The sequence below is a fragment of the Sturnira hondurensis genome, unplaced genomic scaffold (assembly GCF_014824575.4).
Source record: "Sturnira hondurensis isolate 20B ecotype Veracruz unplaced genomic scaffold, ASM1482457v3 Scaffold0008196, whole genome shotgun sequence".
Taxonomy (NCBI): Eukaryota; Metazoa; Chordata; class Mammalia; order Chiroptera; family Phyllostomidae; genus Sturnira; species Sturnira hondurensis.
This window is the reverse complement of record NW_028080827.1, coordinates 11491520-11513343: the sequence shown is the minus strand read 5'-3', so window position 1 is coordinate 11513343 and position 21824 is coordinate 11491520. Positions and strand designations below refer to the sequence as shown.

Here is a 21824-nt window from a genome sequence, read left to right as displayed (position 1 = left end):
TTAAACCTCACTGACAATAATGATCCAACAACCCTGTTCTCCTCTCTGCAGCTACGACAGACATACCAGGAGCGCCTCTTTCTCCGCATTGTGCTTCCGCTGCTCCTCGCACAGCTTCTCCTCGTACTGGCTGTACAGCTTCCTGGTCATCTCCCTCATCACCTCAGCGTTGGCTTCGTGGGAGGACTCCACCTGCAGAGAGACGCATTTCAGAGAGACAGCTTTTGCAGGTACCAGGGCGTCAACTCTTGTCACTCTGTATGTACCATCATGTGCGGACACACAGAGGAGTGGAGCCATCCACCGGGGGGACCCGCAGCAGACAAGAGGTAGCAGAAACTAATGGCAAAGGACAGAAAACAGGAGGAAAAGAGGTGAACAGATGCACAGAAAGGAAAACACGGCACTTTATGCTAATTTATTTGATATTATCAGGAAAAGGTGTTCTGCATGAGTGAAGTTTTCAAAAGACAAGATCTTACCTAAGTATTGAACCAGCCCCCCAAATTTAACCATTTTTAAATTGCATTCTCTCCAAAATGTGGCCATGTTCCACTATCCTATTAACCCATTCCTTAATGACTTTTTCTGTTTATTTTTCTTTTGACCCTGAATTTTGGTTATTTTTTATTCTATCAGTTTTAATAAATCTTTTCTTCTGAATAAAAGGTCCTTACCCTAGCTGGCCCCAGCAAGATTCTTTTTTAATCCTCGTATATTCTGTTGCAGGCTGAATAAACATTCCTACCTGGTTTAGGCAACACTAAGCTAGGAGCTCCTCATGGCTTGGGCAGACCCAGTTTAGGAGATGAGAAAAAGTCAGTGGAGTTGTGGGCAGGCAGGGCTTAGGGTGAAGGCAGCCCCATCTTTGTCTGCGACCTTCATGTCTGTGACCCTTACTTTCAGCTTCTTGTTGCTCTAGAATGCTGAGTTTCTCTAACCCTGGATGAGTGAGATGTAGTCCAACCTTGATAGGTTGCATGATGTTTACTCAAAGATTCTATCTAGGCCCTTGCCGGCCCCAAACTTATAGGTTGGATCCCCGGTTGAGGCACATGCAAGAAGCGATTGATGAGTGCATAAATATGCAGAACCACAAACTGCTGCTTCTTTTTCTCCCTTTCTCTCTTTCTCTCTCAAACCAATTTAAAAAAAAAGATGCCCCCTAATTCTCCCTTGTTGTCACTAGACATATTTTGGTACCCAGAGGCCACAAAATGGAAAATCCTAACAGAGGTTAATCCTTGCAGCTAATCCATGGCCTGGTCATTTAACATATCTATAGCCTTTGGCAGGTCACTTGGATATGTTAAATAGCTGTGGCCAGGCTTGGATCCAGGGGAATGGAAGTCACGTCCCCCCAAGATGGAACTGGGGGGCAGGTCCCCTGAGTTACAGCACCTGCGTGAGAGCTTAGAGATGATTGGCTCCAGGACATGGGGCCACACCTGCCCAGACTCACAATGGCAGCCAAGTAAACTTGGAATAATACAGGAATGCTGGCAAGTGTAGCCAATTGTAGGAGGAGTCGGAAATGGGGCTGCAAAGGAGGACTGGCGTGGGGATTTAGACGCAGACACAGCAGCCATTTAAGAAGAGTGAACCAAGCGGCTGTGGCAGCGCAAGGGAAGAAAGGCACGTGCTTCTGGCAGAGTGGGGACCCCCACAGCCATGTAAGAAGAGGAGAGGGAACCACGCCACTGTGGCAGTGCAGAGAGAGAGCCATGCGGTTTTAGACAGAGTGGGGACCCCCACAGCTGGGGGGAGAGAGAATCACCATGCAGCCTTTGCAGAGAATCGCCACTCAGCTTTGCTAGAGTGGTGACCCTACCCTCTCCGCAGGTAGAAGAGGACCATGTGGCTTTGGGGTGCTCCCTTTGGCCACGTGACCTGGGAAGCAGGAGAGACTTTGCCTGGAAGAAGGGTGGAAGAACGCTTTGCCAGTAGGCCATGAGAAGGTGCCACATGGCTTTGGAGTCATTAGAGATCCTGCCTGGATGGCGACACAGCTGACGGTGCCAGGAGCCTGAAACACGGATGTGTGCTTCTTTTCATGAGTTAAACAGTACCCCAAATTAGGGCAGGGGGAGAAGAAAGCACTACAGGCATCTGTGGGTATCCAAAAGGACTTTGATATTTTCATGGGGACACTGGGTCACTACTTTAAGTCTGTATAGCTTTAAATAAACTTTTCCTTTCCTTTCCACAAATCTCTGATTTTGAGAGACGTCTTTCCTCTGGCGGCGGACAGACGAGCCCAGTAGGTGGTCCGGACAGTATTGGTATACCGTCCTTTGGGGGGAACCCCTGTCATTCTGTAACAGTTTTTGGCGTCCCTGGGTGGTCCAAATATGGGCCCCCCTCGGACCTCTGTTCTGTAACAGCCTGATGCCACCCCTGGGACAAACAGGAATGCCCAGGACAGACACACATAGTAGACATTCAATACTGGGTGGGGCAAAAGTAGGTTTGCAGTTGTTTGTCTGGTATATTAATAAATCATTAAAAATAATAACACAAGAATTAACTGTGTTTCATGTACTCACAATGGTAAACCTACTTTTGCCCATCCTGTATTTGTGGAGTGAATGACTAGATAAAGCTCCTGAGCTGCGGAGAAGGCTTAAAACAGTAATTTCAGACATTTTCAGAAACACACCTCCTTTTCCTTTTTTTTCAAAGTAACTCTCACTGAGAAATATAACATGTGAAACAGTAAGAAGAGCAGCTGCGTTGGAAGTGAAAGTAAAGAGGAGCTGAATGTTCTAGAGCTCCCTGTCCCCACTCCTCCCCAGGGGACTTGCGCCTGGCCATGTGGACTGTGCCATCACAACCCACGGGCAGCCGTCACAGGGACTCGCACTGCAGTGGGGCAGCCCCTCCTCCCCACCCGAGGCAGCCGCGGGGAGGGAACCACACATCCCAGTCTGTTCCCCTAGCTACGTTCTTAATAGCACCACCATTCACTCCCAAATCTATTCTGGTTTGAGCAGTAAGCTATCTGGATACACTTCCAACAAGGCCCTCTCTTTTAGGGTCGCCTAAGGCTGACTTGATTACAATGTGAAAACCATAGATTTAACTGAAGATGAATTCATTCAGGAAACAAATTGTTGAGTGCCTTCTGTCTGACCTTCCTGGACCTGCTCCTGCCATGGGGTAGGAAATCTACCACTGTTTCAATCTGGGAGGGCGTCAGAAGCCCCACAGTGGAATAAGCACAGCCCAGCAGGCAAAAGGGACACTGCCCGGAGTCCTTGGTTACACATCAATTTTCTTTGTGTGTGCACTTCAGCTCTTTATTGTCAAGCTACATAGACAGGACTGGGGCCTTAGAGAAAATCTGAACAGTGAAGATGCTGAAGTCCCAGGCCCGGGGGCATCCCAGTGCCACTCAGTACTTAACAGCAATGCCATGGTGCCTGTCTCAGCAGCCCTTGAGTCCTGGGGGTGAGGCAGGAGTGCCCAGTGGGGCGTTTTATGGGGCACCCCCAATCTGGACTGACAGTTGTGAACACAGAAACCTCCAAGGTGCCTTCAAGCCAAGCCTTGCAGGGTTGGCCACAAAAGGGTGAGAAATTCAACAAAGAGAACAGAGAAAAGGGAACAGCAGAGGTGAGAGCAGACAGAAGAGAAGGAAAAAGGAGAGAGGAGGAGAGAGGTTAGTAGGAAACAGCCCCTACCCCACCCCACCCCTACCCCACCCCGCCTTTACCTTCATTTTCAGCAGCTGGTTCTCCACCTGTGCTGCCTCCAGCTGCCTCTGCTTTTCCCGCAGCTTGTCCATGGACGCTTCGTACGTCTGCTGCAGATTTCTGATTTGATCCTTAATGCTGCTATTTTCCAAAGTAACATCCACAAGCGTTTTCTAATGGGGCGAATATAAAAACAACAGCAGATCTCGTGGTGTGAGAAAACACAACCAGTGTCACACATGCACTAGGGCATCTTGGTCATCAACCATCTGAGGTGGAGGTCAGGCCACCAGAGATACAAACCGGGGACCCTGCTGTTTGAAGGGCTGCAGGCCCCACGGTGGTCAAGAGGTCTGCCACTCTGTGTAGGTGGATGGGGGGACCCTTCCCCTGAGCACCTCCCATCTGCTGCCAATCCCACTGCTTAGGATGAATGGAAATGGAATAACACGGAGGCTTCCAAGGACAAGGGTTCATAATACATCATTTCACATGAAAAATAGTCACTACAGAACAAACTCATTCAAAACAATGTACAAGCACTTGTTCAAATGTGTTTACATAGAGAAAATTTTAAAAGACTAGGAAGAAATTCACCAAAATCCAAATAATGGTTTTCCCAATGAGATAGGATTATAGATGACATTGATTTTCCTCTTTGGATTTTCTTTTTTTTTAAATTTATTTATTTATCTTTAGAGGGGAAAGGAAGGAGAGAAGGAGAAAAATATCAATGTACGGTTGCCTCTTGTGAGTCCCCTGACGGGAACTGGCCTGCAACCCAGGCATGTACCCTGACTGGGAATCGAACCACGATCGTGTGGTTCGCAGGCCCGCGCTCAATCCACTGAGCTACACCAGCCAGGGCTTAGATTTTTCTTTATTTTCCAAATTCACACAGTGAAATCACAAAACAAAATACATGTTTTGTAGAATAGAGATATTTTTCTTTCTGTGCTTCTAGACTGCTCGCAAGGACAGAGACAACTTGGCTGAGGCTGCTGTAAAGCCTGCAACCGCTTCCCTTGCTCCCTCGGGCAGAGAAGGGTGGGGGTGAAGGAGTACCAGGGAACAGAGCTCGGTGACTCAGACAAGCGCCTGACAAGTGTCAAAAGCCTGTTAATTATAGTCCCGGCCACCCACTGGAGTAAGAATGTTTAAATGAGGAGTGTTGCTACTGATGCCTCACATTCTACTTACTTAACTCTCCTTACAGAGAAACGCTTCCTTCCCAGAATTCCTACACTGGACGCTGGGTTCTGGGTGCCTTCTACCACTTCCCTGCCATCATCCGCTATTTTAAATCAGGAGATTTGGAAACTCTGGTGGTGGACAAACTGTCTAACACCTTTGTCCTCTTCGTAGAGGATCAGTGTCTAAAGCTCCCTCCCCTAAATCCTTAGCCTCTACTTTGGATAAAAAGCCTCACTCCTAAACATACTTGAATCAGAGACAGCACTTTCAAAGGTAATAAATATGGAAGCCATTGGGAAGCATGGAATCACTATACAATGAAGCCGCAAGAGGCTACAGAAACCACATGGCTCATCCTCCCCTTTCCGGGCCCCACCGGCTTTCCCGATACTTCTCTTGTGCTCGTGAACCTACCTCTGGCCCAGGAGACCACGGTTCTAGTCCTGGCTCTCCCACTAGCTAGACACCTGTTAAAGTCATTTCCCTCATCTGGCTTCCGTCTATGTATCCATAAAATAAGGGGGTTGGGATCCCCCGTTCCAGCTCTGATGTTCTATGAAATCAAACCAAGGGTCTGGTCTCACTGTACATAATGACAAAAAAATGGGGTAGCACGGGCAATGGAAGACATTGGGGCCTTGCAGAAATAAGAAACCAACTGCATTCAGACTCCATTGAGTTTCCTGGCTCTGAGATGGTACCATTCTTTTCTGCCTTTTTTCCCTCCTTTTTTTTCTTCTTCTTCCCCTTCCTCCACTTCCTCCAGTTCTTCTCCTTCTCCTTCTTTTTAACAATGATTTTTAATCTCTTCCCTTAGAAGGTTCTTTTGTCTGCCTGGGACTAAGGGGCTGGACCATAACTAGGAATCAGTCAAGGGGCCTGGGTTATGGTGGAGCCTGTCCTGACAGCTGACCTCTGAAGTAAATGTCTGGAGTGTCAGTAGCATCGCAAACCAGAAGTAACATGGGTAAGAAAACCCAGAAACTTAGCCCGGACAACAGCCAGGGTGAGCTCAGGTGAGGTACTGCATTTCCTAGTTGGCCAGGAGTGAGAAGAAGTACAGGAGAAAGGAAAGGGAGCCTCGGTGAGACCCCTGGGGGAAGGAGTCAGGGAAAACAAAGGCCACTGAATAAAGGTAGGGCTTGGCCTGCGGCCAGCGCACAACTGGCGTGCACCAGGAAGGCCAGGAAAAGGGTGGGACGCAGAGGCCCCGCCAGAAATGGGCCTCCCAGACAGATCCAAACAAGGGGCCCACCCAGGCCTGCTGTGGGACAGTGGCCTAGCTTTGTTTGTGGCCCTGCTGCCCCAACAGTTGTTATTAGAGAACACTAGCTTCTAGGGGAAGTGGATAACCCGAACACGAACATTTGTTTGCTTATCTGATAAACTATTTATATAAAACCAGAGAGGATATGAAATAGCTTATGGAACTTTTAAGAGAAGGGTAAAAAGATAAGAGCCAAATAAAGTTGGAAGCAGGGCAGAAACTATTGTTTGCATATTTGGACACTGAAGCCAAGGGACACTGTTTCAAGTGAATATACGCTTTGTTTTGGTCATTTTCAAGTTAATTTGCATGTTCAAGTGGGGAGGGCTCAGTGGAAAGAACAGCAATGGCAGCATCTGAAGGGTAAATTCCCAGCAAATTGAATTAATCAAGACAGCAAGCCCCTTGCAGGTGGTGGGCAACACACATTTGCACAAATGTAAGATCCTGGAGCTTTCTTGTTCCCTGTTGGGTACTATAAGAGTCTTTAAAATGCACATGATTTCTTTTACTGCAAAATAATTGCTGAATTTGGAAAAAGTGCTTGACCTGCCAAAAATGAACACAGATTGCCTTTGGTCCAGTCTGTCTTCTCTATGACTCAGTGGAACTTCCTGGAAACCAGGGCTGCAGAGGGTGGGAGCTGATGTGTTGTTTTAGACACTGACACTTAAGACCACTTGGGTATCTAGTGGAGCAAGTGACATCTCCATCACAAAACCCAGGACCCAAGCCCCCATTTTACTAAGGGCAAAAGAAACACAACACAAAGGCTTAGAGCATCAGCTTGGAAGTGCTTCCTGCATCCCCTTCCTGGCACGGCTTCACTGTGGCCACACTTAAAGGATTCCGAGTCCTGAGCTGCGGACATCCTGTTGTGACTTGCGTTTCACAAAGGGACAGGGTCCACTCTAGGCTCAGCTTGCCTGCACGACGACAGAGGGCGCCCCATCGCACAGTGAGCAAAGGAATACCTGCAGGTCAATGGAGTCTGACGCCAAAGCCGCGTTCATGGCATTAAAGCTGTCCAGGGCTGACGACTGTGTTTGGATGTGACTCTCCAGATAGTCCTTCTGCGCCTGTGAAACCTGGACAGGTGGAAGAGACAGTTACACAAAGCCAATCCATACACAGCTACAACAATCTTTGTTCAGGCTGGAACTGTCTCCTGATAGAAGCCACAGCCACATCAATGACATGTCATGTACAGCTTTAAACTGAAGCAGTCAACATCTGCATGGCCCAGAGATCAGAAAGACAAGAATCCTTTTCCTTTGGTTTTTACACATCCACCTACTGGGCCACGGCCCTCACAACACCACTGTGCAGCAGCCAGAAGCCGCCCTTTATAGGGAAGAAAGAGAATCAGAGGACTTAAAGGATCTGCACACAGAGCTAAGAAGCGGCACAGCTGGAAGCAAACTCAGTTGTAACATCTCCTTGTGCCCTCCCGTTCTCTACCCACCACAGAAAGAATACACTTTGGGCTCAGCCAATTCTCAAGAGTCATTTTATGGCTGCTGCTGTTGTTGTGTTGTCCTTGTTGGGTAGTGTGCATTTGACGTGTCTGAGAGAGATCATAGGAGGCCAGTCTTGAGCTAGACCTTAAAGGAGGACCACGTGTAGAGAAGCAGGTAGGCAGCAGAGCTGGGGGAAGAGTTCTGGGAAGGCTCAGGGGTGGACCCCTGTGAGGGCCACAGAAAGCAGTCAGGCCCCATACAGAAGGAGGTGCACCCCGGGGATGGGAGACGGTTGGAACAGCAGGCCAGGACCCAGCACAGGTGGCATGTGCTTGTCCAGGGGCGTGTGCACACAGCAGTAATTTAGCAATCAGTCTGGCTGCAGTATGTGGTGTGGCCAGGAGGAGGAGGAGGCTGTAGGCAGAGACACAAGCTCCCGTGATAGTTCTAGCATGAGGAAACAAGGGTGTGCGAAGACTTGTTTATGTATCTCTTGCAAATTCAATCCTTTGACATTAATTAAAGGTGTTAGTGTCTGTCAGTGGATAGCAGAATGAATTTCCATAAGTAGGGGAGAATTTCACAAATCTCTTCCTACATGCCAGGGCAAATGGGCTGGGTGGATATGTTTATAAACCCTTGCCCCTATAATCGAGGCAATAGGTCTTGCTTAAGCAGATACTCTCACGGCAAGCCTTGAAGTAAACTCTAATGTAATGTATGGCTGTTGGAACTGTGCTTCTGACCTGCAATTATTAAACCTTACGGAGAGTATGTCATATATACATGGACTCTTTTTCTTCACGATTACTAATCACAAATATTTTTTTATTTTTTTCTCACAAGCATTAGTTTGGTTAAACCAGAGGAAGGTTGTCTTTTTAAAATATTTGAATAGGTAATACAATTACAGAGTTCAAGCAGTTTAAAAGGTATAAACTAAAATAAATCTCCCTGTGCCATCTGCTCAGCTACCACCTTCTCACTCTGCTCTTCAATTAAGAATGGCTGTTCAGCCCTCGCCAGGTAGCTCAGTTAGTCAGAGCATCGTCCCAACACACCAAGGTAATCTGTTCGATCTCTAGTCAGGGCACGTACAAGAATCAACCAAGAATGCATAAATAAGCGCAACAACAAATTGATGTTTTTCTCTCTCTTGCTCTCTCTTCCCCTTCCTCCTTCTCTATAAAATCATTTTTTAAAGAATCTCTTAATTACTTTCTTCATTATCCTTTTAGCAACTTTTTGTGCACACACAAAACAATGTAGATACATTTATTTCCCCTCCTGTTTTATATAAGTGGTAGCACATTATATTTTCTTGCATCTTGCCTTTTCACCATCTACTCTACAATCTTCACAGTCTTCCCATGCCTTCTTTTGAGGAGCTTACTCTTTTTATTCTTTTTTTATTCTTTTTTCACAATTCTATTGTAGAAATATAATTTCTTTCACTTTCTCCTCCTTAATGGACACTCAGGTTTCCAATGATTTTACTACTGCAGACAACGCTGTAATGACCAAGTTCACACATACATCACTTCACATATGTGAGAGTTTATCTATAGAATAAATTCTTAGAAATAGAACTGCTGAGTCAGAGGATATAGGCACCTATAATTCTGGCAAACAGTGGCACATTGCTGTGCGTAAGAGAAACCCCAAACTACCCCCCACCCAGTAACCTGCCTGCTTCTCCACAGCACTACTAACACAGTGCCTTGTCCCCTCCTGCAGTTTTGCTGATCCACGACAGAAAAACCACATCTCAGGATGCTTTTCATCTGAATTTCTCATGGAGAGAGAGGCAGACCATCTAGTCATGCAGCTAAGAGCGCTTCATCTTCCCTTTACTGTCAATTATCAGTAACAAATATTTTGCCTATTTTTATGAATTGCAGGCTTTTTCTTATTTATTCATAGGTGCTCTTTAAATACTCAGAAAATTGGCCTATTATCTCCATGAAGGGCAATTAATTTTTCCCTGTTTGTCATTTGACTGGGATCATGATGTTTCTGACAGCACAAGTTTTTTATTTCAGTGTGGTCACAGTTAGCAACCTTTTCTTTTTTGGTTTTGGTACTGCATGTCATAATAATAATAATAATAATAATAATAATAATAATAAAAGGTTTTTCCCACCACAAGAACACAAAAGAATTCACACATATTTTCTTCTGGCACTTGAAGCACTTGCACGCTTCATTTCTTAGCACTCATCTACTTGGCATTTGTTCGTATATAACTGCACCCCGACAGCAAACACTGACTGGTCCATTTTTTTCCCCGTACATGAGATGCTACACTTGTCACACACTGGGGTACATCTCTGAATTTTCTAAATTGATGCCTACTTAAATTCTTAAAATCTATTTAAATTGATTTATATGCCAATACTACTCTATTTCAATCTCCGAGGCATTTTCACTTTCTTGTAATAGCAATAGGGCTAGTTTCCCTCATTGGTCCCCGCCCCACCCCCACCCCGCCGAATTTCCCCAGCTCTTTGTATTTATTTTCTGTATACTTTGAAATCACCTAGTCCAGTTGTAGAAAAAGAGCATAAAATAAAAACCCATTGGTATCTGGGGCTTGTGCGAAGTCTGTATCCTCGCTCAGCAGCGCTGACATCTCACGATGCCTCCGAGTCTTCCTTTGTAGGCACCTGGTGCATCTTTCCACTCGTTGCAGGCCACTCCTGGAGGCTTGGGAGGTTCTGTGGTTGTTGTTGCTGTTATTTCTTCTAATTCATGGGTTTTTATACAACGAAGCCTCTTTGTATGTATCTGTTACTTTTTTGCCCTGCTACTTTGCAGAACTATTTTATTGTTTATAGTTTTTTGTTTCATTGGATCACTAGGGCTTTGGGGTTAAGTAATTATATAGTTTATAAATAGTGATAGATATTTTATATCTACCTGTCCAGTTTTTATACCTCTAAGTTTTTTCTCTTTAATTCCATTGGCTATCACCTCAGACACAATGTTAAATGACAATGGTGACAGACAGCTTCCTTGTCTTGTTCCTGACTTTGGAGGGAATGCTTAGATATAAGGAAGGGTATTCTTGCTACAAAAAAGTCTTTTAAATAATAAATAAACTTTATTCTGCAATAAAATTCCCTCAGTTCACTTAAAATATGATTCCATTCATAAATAACACTGTAAAATCAAATATCTTCAGACACTTGCCACTGGGAGGGAGTTCTAAGCACCATCATCCCTCATATTCCCACATCACTAAGCTATTGACTTACTGAGAGTTGCTGGGTGATCTGTCGAATTTTCTGTCTCATTTCATCATAGTCTCCATACATTCGCTTCCTTACTTTTTCCAGAGTGGCTCTCACCTGCAGCCCACAAAGAGTACCACTAGTTAGATATCAAGCTATAACATTTTCCATGCATGATTTCCAAATCTTTTAAGAAACCCTAATATAAAAAGGACTCCACAAAAACAAAATCTTAAGAACAGACAGTTTGGGAAATTAAGGAATAAGATCACTTTTGATACCTAATTAGAAGCCAAGGGAACTACATTTGTAATAATGATAAACATTATTATATAAGTATAGTTATTAATAAGTATTAATTATTCAAATAATAAACTCTGAAGAAAAAAATGCTTTGTTGAAATTCACCCATCACCTTCAAACCACAATTCAGGCAAAGTTTACCCCTTTTCCTATCACAAATTTGTTACAAGCAGAAAAATTTTAACAAGTTGACTACAAACACAACATGGGTAAGAGGACCAAAAAACGAAAGCAACCTCTAATTTCCCCCATCCCTGCTCTGACTGCCAAAAAGCAACCCAATGTCTGGAATGTAATGCAGGGAAGTATGAGCCCTGGATAGCCCATAATTATGGGATAGCCCATAATTTGGAAGTCAGCTCCTCAATAATGACTGCTAATAATACACGAGGCACTAAATACAACAGCAGTCAAGGTGATCTCCCAAACACATATTCACAAAATACTATTTGAGATTCTCTGCAGTGGCACTTACAAATAGTCCCTGTCCTCTCCCTTCTTCTGGTACCCAGGATGGACAAAGAGCTCAGGAATCTTCAGATAGAACAGGAAGGAAGTCTCACCCTGACCAGTGTGGCTCAGTTGGTTGGGCACTGGCCCACAAAGCAAAAGGTCGCCTGGTCAGTTCCTGGTAAGGACACATGTCTGGGATGCGGGCTCAGTCCCCGGTCGGGGAGTGTGCCACCAATCAATGTTTCTCCCCCCCTCTTTCTCCCTACTTACTCTCCTCTCTAAAAATAAATAAATGACATCTTTAATTTAAAAAAAGAAAAGGAACAGGGAATCTCTGCAACTTCTACTACAGGAAGGGCGAAGGCAGCTGTTTGGTTAGAATGACCAAAGGCATATAGGGGACAGCATGGGGGACTTAATCTTGAAGCTGCATTTGCAGAATTAGCACATTTTAAAATTAGACTGTATGTTTATTAGGGGTGTCTGGATACTGCTGGAGGTTTAGGGGGGCCAGTTAAGATGCCAAGCCTTCTCCAGATGAACTCTAATAATAGTATACTTTTAAGAAAATAGAAACTCACAGACACAGAGAACAGACTGACAGTTGTCAGAGGGGCAGGGGGGTTGGGACTGGGTGAGAATGGTGAAGGGATTAAACAGCACAAATTGGTAGTTCCAGAACAGTCACAGAGATGTATACTATAGCACAGGAAATATAGTCAATAATATGACAATAGCTATGCATGGGGCCAGGTGGTATCTGAAGCAGGAGGACCCCTTTATAAAGTACATAATTTTCTAACCACTTTGCTGTACATCTGAAACTAATATGGAATAATACTGAATGTAACTGAAAAATAAAAGCTAATAATTGTTTACTTTCTTGCCATTAACTACAAACATTTTGAGAAAACGAGGCCCAAATCACTACTTTTCACTGTGGGCATGCCTTTCATCGTGGCCCTGAGCTGGCCCGCATGCTGCTGTCCTGGGTGGGGTGGGGAGCAGGGAGGTGTGATCTTGAACTGGTGGCAAATACTCAGGAAGCCAGCTGGACCAGAATGACTCACAGTGGGAGACGACAAACAATCCCATAACTGCACAGGAATGAGCAGTCCAGGGACAGATTCGAAGCCAGTTGCAAAAGGGGGACCTGGAAACTAATTTTCAGTTGCAGAGAATGATGGAGGTGGGCAATTCTGGTCAGAACCGCTCCTGTGAGCTGGACTTATGTCACCCTCGTTCACAGCCAGCCTAAACCTGCTGTCTTGTCTTGAGTGATTTGCAGCTCTCCTCTCTGCTTGGAAGGTTTACCTCTGAAGCAGTGCCATGTCATCTGGGGCACGTAAATGAAGGACTACGTATTTCCAGGAGAAAAATACCCAAAACCCAAAGTGTCCAAGCTTCTCCTACACAGGAAAAATAAGACTAAGATACTCTGAAGGTTAAAAATTCTATTTCGGCAGTTGAATAACTGGAGAGTTGATGCGAGTGACTGTCCCACATGTCCTGTTCATTTGTATAAGTGGGTAGCTTTTCTGAACTTTATTTTCTCTGTTAAGCATGTATTATTATTTTTTTCATCAAAACAAGATTTTTTTAATTCCCTGTGATTATGCAAGTATCTAAAACCTTCATGAACCATTAAAGAAAACACCCAAATTATTTATTATTTTCAATATTCAATAAATGTTTTTTTTAAAACACGTAAAAGCTGACAACATGACTTTGTGTTTTACCCACAAACCCCCCAAATACAATTGGGTACACAAAGCTGGAGGTTTTGATCTCAGGGGCCCCTTCCTATGCATGAGTTAGCCGCTTGACCTAGGCAGGAGAAAACTGAACCTAGCCAGCACAGAAGTTTGGCTGGGCCTATCTGAGAGCAAGGTCCATGGGTGCTCCACGGCCCCACAAAACCTCTGCTCCCCATGGGCACCTCTAGTCCACAGGTCAGGGTCTGAGGACCATCAGTGTCAGAGCAGCTCATTTCCTAAGTAATCACTCTGGCTTGGTCAATAGAAGCATTCATGGGTCAATCTACAGAGACTAAAAAATAAAACAAAGAGAAATGAAGATATATGAAGGATGGATGGATGGATAGACAGACAGGAAGAAAGAAACAAAGAAAGAAAACATTTAGAAGGAAAATCTCCAAAATGCTAACAACTGCTCTGGTTATAATGGTGGAATTATGGGTTGGGGATTTTGTTTTCCTCTTATTATATTTTTGTATTTTCCAAATTTTCTAAAAAATCAACCTCCATGATTTAAAAAGATTAAAAATGTAATATGAAACACAAAGAAATGGCATTGACTGGCCTGGGTTTAACAATGTCTATTGTGGTTGACTTCTCAGTCTCGGTTGCAACCCAACTAGTCTTAACCAGCCACCGTCATCCCATTCCCCTCTCCAGTGCTGGATTTGGGATGGGCATGTGCCTCAGCCCTGGTGAGGGAGATATGAGAAGCCTAACGTAAAGCCTTTGTAAAGTAACCAGAGATTAAATGGGTTCCTTTCTTCCTCTAGACACTGTCATGCTTTCACATGATATTATGAGCCTGGGGCTGAAGGCAGAAAGAACTCAGGGAGACTCAGAGCAATAGGAGTCTGGACATGCCATGCCTGGAGACCACGTGCACCTAGGCTTATCCCCACAGGAGACAAATTTTTGTTTCTGAGTTGGCTTTTCTGTTGCCTGTGTCCAAAAGCATCCCAATTTATACAGCTGTCCAAATTCATGCATTAGGAGTGTCCACTATAATAAGCAAAACCACTTAAGAGCAAAACCACACTAAAGAAGAAAGTCATCAGTCTCCCCAGTAGCCCTATTTAGTACTACCCAGAAGCTCACTCTATGCCCTATTGCAGAATTACGTTTGAACTCTAAATAAGAGCATAAAGTTATGTAGAAACATTTTCATCTAAAATGATAATGCTAAGAATTCTTCCAAAATGCCTTTTTACATTCACATCAAAGCTTCCAGTTCTACCCTCTTATAAGCCAGAAACAAACAAAATCCTTAAATGACTCACGTCCTTGATGTAGTTCATCTCTTCTTTCAGCTGATTGGTGGACCATCCATACACCACCATCTCCTTCTGCTGGTTTTGATCTGACCTTCGCACCACGCCATAGACAACACCCTGAGGAAGTTTCCTGTTTGGCTCCCCATTGCTTGGGCCAGGATGCTGGAAGAAAGTAGGAGAAGAGAAAGGAATAGTGACTCTTTAGGCTGAGTGACAACTACTGTAATAAAGGCCCAATGTACATGGCTGAGTAGGCTGTGCCCAGCACTGGGGTGCCCGGCAGGCAGCGGGCAGAGGCCAGCAGAAACCCGGCCTCTGCTCACCAAGTACACCTGGCATGGGCAGAGTCTGCCTTTACCCTGGAGGCCAAGTACCCTTCACTAGTTTCTACTAAGGCTTTTCCACCTACGTACAAGTGCATCTGCAGGGCCCCATCTTCCCAGAGGGGGGGGCCTTTTTCTAATTCTCATAAAAGGACCAGATAGACTTGTTTTGAACCCAACACCAAAAGCAAGTGTCTGAACTCTAACCTTCATAGTAACGTGGGTCCTCCCCTTGTACCAGTTCCTCTGTACGTCTTCAACCTCCTCACTAAATATGTGGCCTGAAATACATGAGATTGAGACACTCAAGGGGAAATGTTGGCACCACCTGGCAGCCAAATTATCCTCTGAGGCTAGGACTGACTCTGGGGCCAGCTCTGAGAAAGGGACATGTGGTGAGTACCCAACCTGTTATGACTATTCATGAAATATTGCTGAAAAACCAGACAGAGGGGCGTGACTTCACTGCCAAAGAATCTTTCTGCTCCTTCATTCCTTCAGTTAGAGCTTTGATCAGTTTTGGAGGAAAAATGCTCTTGGGAAGAGGTAACACATCCAAGTCCTAATACACCTCCTAGAATGAAGGCTCAGGAAGTAGAAGAAAAAGAAATGAAGACTTGTTGAGCACATACTGTAAGCTGGAAAAATGTTCCTAGCACATTTAATCTTCACAGCCAGTATGTGACTTAGTGATTGTCCTCTCTGTAACTGAGGAAACTAATGTTCAGAAAAGTAACTTGCTAACAACAGTCATGCAGCTGGATTCAAGCCCAATTCTGCCTGCTCGAAGTACCCCTCCCCGCACTGTGGGCTTTGTTACATGTAGGAGGACAGTCAGGACCTCCACAACCTTAAAAGGAAGGGGCGAGGAAAAAATCAAGACCAGGGACTGAGACTTCATAAACAAATTGGCTGACCCCCAATTTTCCCTGGGGGATGACCCCAGTACTTTACCAATCACTGTACAGAAGCCTGAATTCAATAATGGCCACTCTGCTTTCCCCCTAATGTTTAAATCATCTTTGCATCATTTCTTCCCATGCACTTGCAAAATATTTTGGCATACAAAACTGTAAATTGTATTTTAGAATCATTCATTTATGGAAGAATAATGAATATCTTATGGTCTCATCCATTCAATGTTTAGAAAAGTTTAGAAAAATCCATGACAAACCAGAAATAGTGGTGACAGCAGGGAGAGGACAGCAGGGTGGGACAGTGGGGCTAGAGGTCAGGATAACTGTCAGTTATTTTCTTTATGCCCTTCCGTAGTACCTGCTTACAATGTGAGCTATTTTAAATAGTAAGAAAACAGAATGTTCGTTGCTTCTCACCCTTCTGCACGCACTTGGGGAGTCAGGGGACATGAGGAGCTGGAACACTCTAAATTTGATTCTGGAAAGTGCTTCCACTTGAGTCTCTTACAGTTGGGTCCCACAACACTAATGGAACTTTTGAAATCTATACATCACATTGAGGCGAGTGCTCTGTGGAATGAGTCCTGGTGGAGTGAGTGACAAGCTGGCGGTAGACATCCCCGCTTTACTGGGCATGTAATTACAAAGAGGAAAAGCTCTAATGCAACTCCCCCTGTACCGGAAACAAAAGCACACTCTTTCAGTCTTGGCCTCCACCTGGTTCCTGCAAAGCAAGCAAATGACGACAGAAAGCTTTGGTGAACTGTGTCTCTGTAGAGCACAGGCTTTCACAGGTGTGTTGGCTGCCAGGAAAATGTGTGGCTGGTCAGACACAGAGGACGCTGCCTCCCTGCACGAGGGGAGATGAGGGCCACCAGCCATCACACACACCACCGGGGACCCAGGGTCTGCGAAACGCCGCTCTAAAGATGCAGATCTAAAAGTTATGCACAGGGAAAGGCACTGAAGATCCACTCAGTGAAAAATAGTAATGTCATATTCCCATTTTTTGGTTTTAAAAATGTGTGTGCATATTAAACATCTAGAAAGATAGAATCCAAACCTTTCATGCCAGTTTCCTCCGTCAAATTGGATTTCATTTTTTTTCCTTTATATTCTCTGATTTGGGGGGCCAAAAAGACACTATTTTTTACTTAATGACTTATTTCAATTTTTAAAGAACTAAAACTATTACAAGATCAGGGTCTGAAAGAAAGCCCCCCCTGCCCCCCACCCAAGGAAGGGCCCAGCTCATGACTGGGCTCAGGAGCAGGGCCACCACCAGGGGCCTCTCCTCAAGGAGGGGATTCTTGAGGCAGCGTGAGGAGCTGCGGGGCTGTGACAGGGAAAAGGAAGGAGCATCTATGAAGAAAGAAGGGGGAAATGTTTATTGCCTAGCCATTTGATTATGCAATGGTTTTTAATCCCCACAATAACCTTCTGTGTAACTATTACTAGTTCTTCCAAGGTGGCAGCATTTGAGTGCCTGTCTGTGTGTCCCCAAACATAAGCTCTCTGACTACAATGCCTTCAAAATGGCCAAGAGTCAGGAGAGGATCTGGAACTCATGTGCCCGCATGGCAGTCAGTCCTCTGGGTCCTGGGCCATCGGGAAGAGGCGGGCCCAGGATGGGGAGGCTCTCCTCCAGCCTCCCACGATCCAGCTCCCCCTCAGCCTCCACCCAACTCCAGCCTCACTGCCTCCTTTCAGTTCCTTCATCAGCCAACTTCCTTCTTGGCTCTGGGCATTGACACAGGCTGTTTGCTTGGCTTCCCCGGTCCTTCAGCCTGCTTGGGCTTCCTGCCATTCACTACAACCACACTGAAGTGATTATTAGTAGAGTTATGTATGAAGGCCCTGCTCCCCTATCAAGTGGAAACTCCTAGAAGTCTAGGGCCCTGTTTGTCTTCTTTTCCACCATAATCCCTGGCATCTAACAATGATTGAGATGCAGTGAGTTTCTCAGTAAATATTTGCTGTACCAATATGGAGCTTTAGAAGTTGGAAGAGGTTCTGGGGAATTACCCACAACACGTACATTGGCTCCCGCAGGAGGGAACACCCTTGGTTCCTCTTAGGTGTTGGAGCAGCAGCAGGTGTGCTGATGGTTTTTCCCCAACCATCAATTTGATACCCAGTAAAGCTGCAAAGGAGCTGAGAGCACTATCGTCTTTACCAAATGGCAGTACGCTTTTGGTCAAAAACTGGAGAACACAGAGAAAAATGAAAAAAGTGATTTTTGTCACTATGTTTGTGGCTGAATTTTCCTGCACTCACATCTTTAATATATCTCCCTATAAGATAAATATTAACTTTTCAGGCATGATAATAGCACTGTGATTATGTTAGGAGATAGTTTTTATCTCTCAGAGAAATGTACTTAAGTAAACATTTATGGCATCTAGGTACCAGGTGGAGGAAGTAGATGGCGTGTAGACAGGGCAGGACTGACTGCAGTTCAGGGTAGCCGAGGCTGGGTGAAGGGTCAACAACTCATTACATGCTTTAGTCTCCTTTTGTCTATGTTTGAAATGCTCCAAAATAAAGTTTTTCTCAAGCTTCTTTATAATGCTGCTTAGTATTAAAAATCAAATTAAAAAAATGTACACTAGGACCACTAATGGTCTCCAGGTCATGAGACAACGCTGGGCAAAATCTCCTTGAAAACAAAAGCTGTCATAAATGCATGGAATGCAAAGAAAGTTACTGCCACGAGGGGAAAAGGAAACCACCAATAGAAAGGCCATCCCAGAATCCCCATGTGAAATGCAGTAGAATTAACAACAGGCATAATCAGTACAACAGAGAGAGACCGTTCCCTGGGGTATAGCTTGACATTTACTTACAGGCTCCCATTATGGCTGTTTTCCCTAAAGAGATATTTATCAGCCAGTGCCTTAGAAGGAAGGAGAAGCCATGGAAATCCAACTCAGCCTAAATTCCTGCTATAAGGGCTTTAGCGGGGACAGTGACAGGTGCCCATATCTTCCAAACCCTAAATCAGAACCTGTGATCTTACAACAAGATAAGCTCTATCGGGGAAGAGATAGTATCTGCTGTATTTGGGGCTCTATCCCCAATACTCAGCATTAAGAGATGCTCAATAAATATGTTTTGAAGGAAGGAAGGCAGCAAAATATTTAGAAGTGGGTCTGCACCCGAGTACTTGGAGTGTCTGGTCACCCCAGACACTGATCTGGGCAGAGGAAGGAAGCCCCTAGGACAAGAAGGGCTCTGGGGGAATGAAGAACAGCAGAACACAATCTAACATAAATCCAAATTGTTCCTGCTAACTGGCCACAGCCCGCCTCGGCCCCAGAGGCCAAGCTGGGCAGACGGTCATACCTCCAGGCTGCCAATACCACAAAGATGGACCATAACATGACTTGAATGGCTTGCAAACTAGAAGCTGAGTTATGTCTAAAATGTCTTGCTTTGGACCTCGTCTTCCAGCCTGAGGGCAGCAGCTGACCCAGGAGAGCTGAGTGCTGGGCCGCTGGGCACGCTATCCATCCTTCAGGCAGGGTGTCACTTTCAAGAATGTGCCCTGACCTGTCCGACCTGTGTGTCCATCTTAGCAAATTACTAGGCCCTGGTCATTACTGACACTTGACATTGTTTGGCCTTATGACAACAATGAACAAAACAGCTGAGCCACAGGCTACTAGAGAAACAGGGAGGGGATGGGCATCCCAGGCTCCTCAGAGAAACGGAAACCTTTGGCTTATTAAGATATTTACTTCTGACAACCTCACAGACTGACAGAGATCCCTTCCTAAATAAAATCATGCTTGGGGGGGGGGGGAACGGTCACTTTGAATACTTATATATGAGAAGAAAAAGAAAAACTTCAAGCCATGCAGAAATCCCAAAGAGAATGCAGTTCTAAATATAGTATCCTGATAGAAAGTTACTTCTTGAAGATGAAACTTTGGGTCTCTGAGCAGACAATAGATGCTTAGGCCTCACGACCCCAAGGAAAAAGACAATATTGGGGTGAGGTGGGTGGGGAAAGGTGGTCAGGAACTTCTTTTCTGGAACTCAGTGCTACAGTAGACACCTTAGGTAACCTGGACTGATTAAATACCCTAAACAGACTTCTCTTGATAGGAGAAACTGGAAGTTGGTGTTCCCATGGCAACATGGCCCAGTCACAGACACCAGTTGGAATTACAAATCCACTGGGTACTAGCTGTGTGGCCCTGCACAGCCTTTCACTTGACTGAGTTTCAGAGTCCTGAAGAGCAAAACAGGGATAATATTTCAGAAGGTCGCTCTAAGAAACATGCAGAGTAGTACGTACAAAACACTTAGCAGGCTGCTGGGCGCACTAGTAGATACTGACGGGTTCTATTATCAGTGGCGGTGTCTTTGCATTTCTGAGGATGTGGGTGCCAACTAAAGTCTACGTATTGGTCTGGATGCTTCTGTCTGTTCACCTCTCTCTTCTTGTTTTTTTTTTCCCATTGTTTCCATCACAGTCATCAAATTTACTAACCTCTCAACTTGCTTGGGTCCTTCATATGGGGAGAGAATCACAGAGTCCCGGAAGGTTAGAAAAACGAAGAGCTGTGTGGTCCAAGGGAGCCGCAAACCCTCCCCTCCTCAGTGTCTGATGGAGTTGCAGGGCAGCGCGGACACCACTGGGGCAGCACACAGCCCTGACCCATGAGACACCACAGCTGCCGCACTCTCCCTCTTATTGGTGGCACTTCCCTACGTGTTCATTGGAGTGGAGTTCCACAGCTAACAAAGCCTGGAGACATCCTGGTTCTAGGCTAATGTTTCCATTTGCCAGAAGAAAATGAGGCCCTTAGAGATGTCCCGACTGCCCCAACACTCTCTAGGTTGGAAACAGGGCCTGGACTAGGACCCAAGCCCCTTCCTGTGCTCCCCTTCCAGGTGCCACTGCCTCTGGGAGGAAGAGAGACCTGCGTGCTGTCGGCCAGGGCAGCCCCAGCCCCACCTGCGCCAGGCAGCACACTCCCTCCCCTGGCAACGGCCTGTGCTGTTTTACAAACAATCACGCCAAGACAGGAACTCAGCAGGCTTATTCATCCAGGGGTTTTAAGGAAAGGAGACTATAAAACCCAAGGGCAAGGATTTCCTCCTTTTAAACATTTTACTGGGCCATAAAAATTCCAACTTTTCATACATATATGTATATTTGCTCTCTCTCACTCAGAGTTCTCAAAGGTCTAGAAAGAAACGGATTCTTTAAAAACACAGGTCACTGAAGGACACCTACAATGGTGGGATATTAAAAGCTACTGCTGCCCTGGCTGGTGTGGCTCAGTGGATTGAGCGCGGGCTGTGAATCACAGGGTTACCAGTTCGATTCCCGGTCAGGGCACATGCCTGGATTGCGGCCAGGTCCCCTGTGGGGGCCACGTGAGTGGCAACCACACATTGACGTTTCTCTCCCTCTCTTTCTCCCTCCCATCCCCTCTCTCTAAAAATAAATAAATAAAATCTTTTTTTAAAAAAAAGCTACTGCTAGCCTTGGCCAGGCAGCTCAGTTGGTTAAAGCATCGTTCCAATATGGCAAGGTTGTGGGTTTAATTTCTGGTCAGGGCACATACAAGGATCAACCAATGAATGTATAAATAAGTGTAACAGCTAATCAATATTTATCTTTCCCCCTTCTTCTCTTCAAAAAATAAATCAATTTTTAAAAAAGGTATATGTAAAAGCTACTATAAAGATTATCAGCTCCAGCCCTGGCTGGTGTAGCTCAGTGGATTGAGCACGAGCCTCCGAACCACACGATCGCGGTTCGATCCCTGGGTTGCAGGCTAGTTCCCAGTAGGGGACTCACAAGAGGCAACCATACATTGATATTTCCCTCCTTCTCTCCTTCCTTTCCCCTCTAAAGATAAATAAATAAAATCTTAAAAAAAAAGATTATCAGCTCCAAACTCCTTTGTCAATTTGTAAAAGGCTTCACC

At 45.1% G+C, this 21824-nt stretch overlaps 1 protein-coding gene across 2 annotated transcripts in view; it reads right to left on the bottom strand.

Moving 5' to 3' along the window:
- The window catches only part of MYZAP (myocardial zonula adherens protein), an 87246-nt gene that overhangs the window by 50222 nt on the left and 15200 nt on the right, over window positions 1–21824 (bottom strand). For both annotated transcript variants that reach the window (XM_037053979.1, XM_037053980.1), the window contains exons 3-7: window positions 14643–14798; window positions 10874–10966; window positions 7131–7244; window positions 3716–3868; window positions 67–192 (exon numbers count right to left, since the gene is read on the bottom strand). In XM_037053979.1, coding sequence (XP_036909874.1) covers window positions 67–192; window positions 3716–3868; window positions 7131–7244; window positions 10874–10966; window positions 14643–14798 — 642 coding nt within the window. The remainder of the gene's footprint in view (window positions 1–66; window positions 193–3715; window positions 3869–7130; window positions 7245–10873; window positions 10967–14642; window positions 14799–21824) is intronic.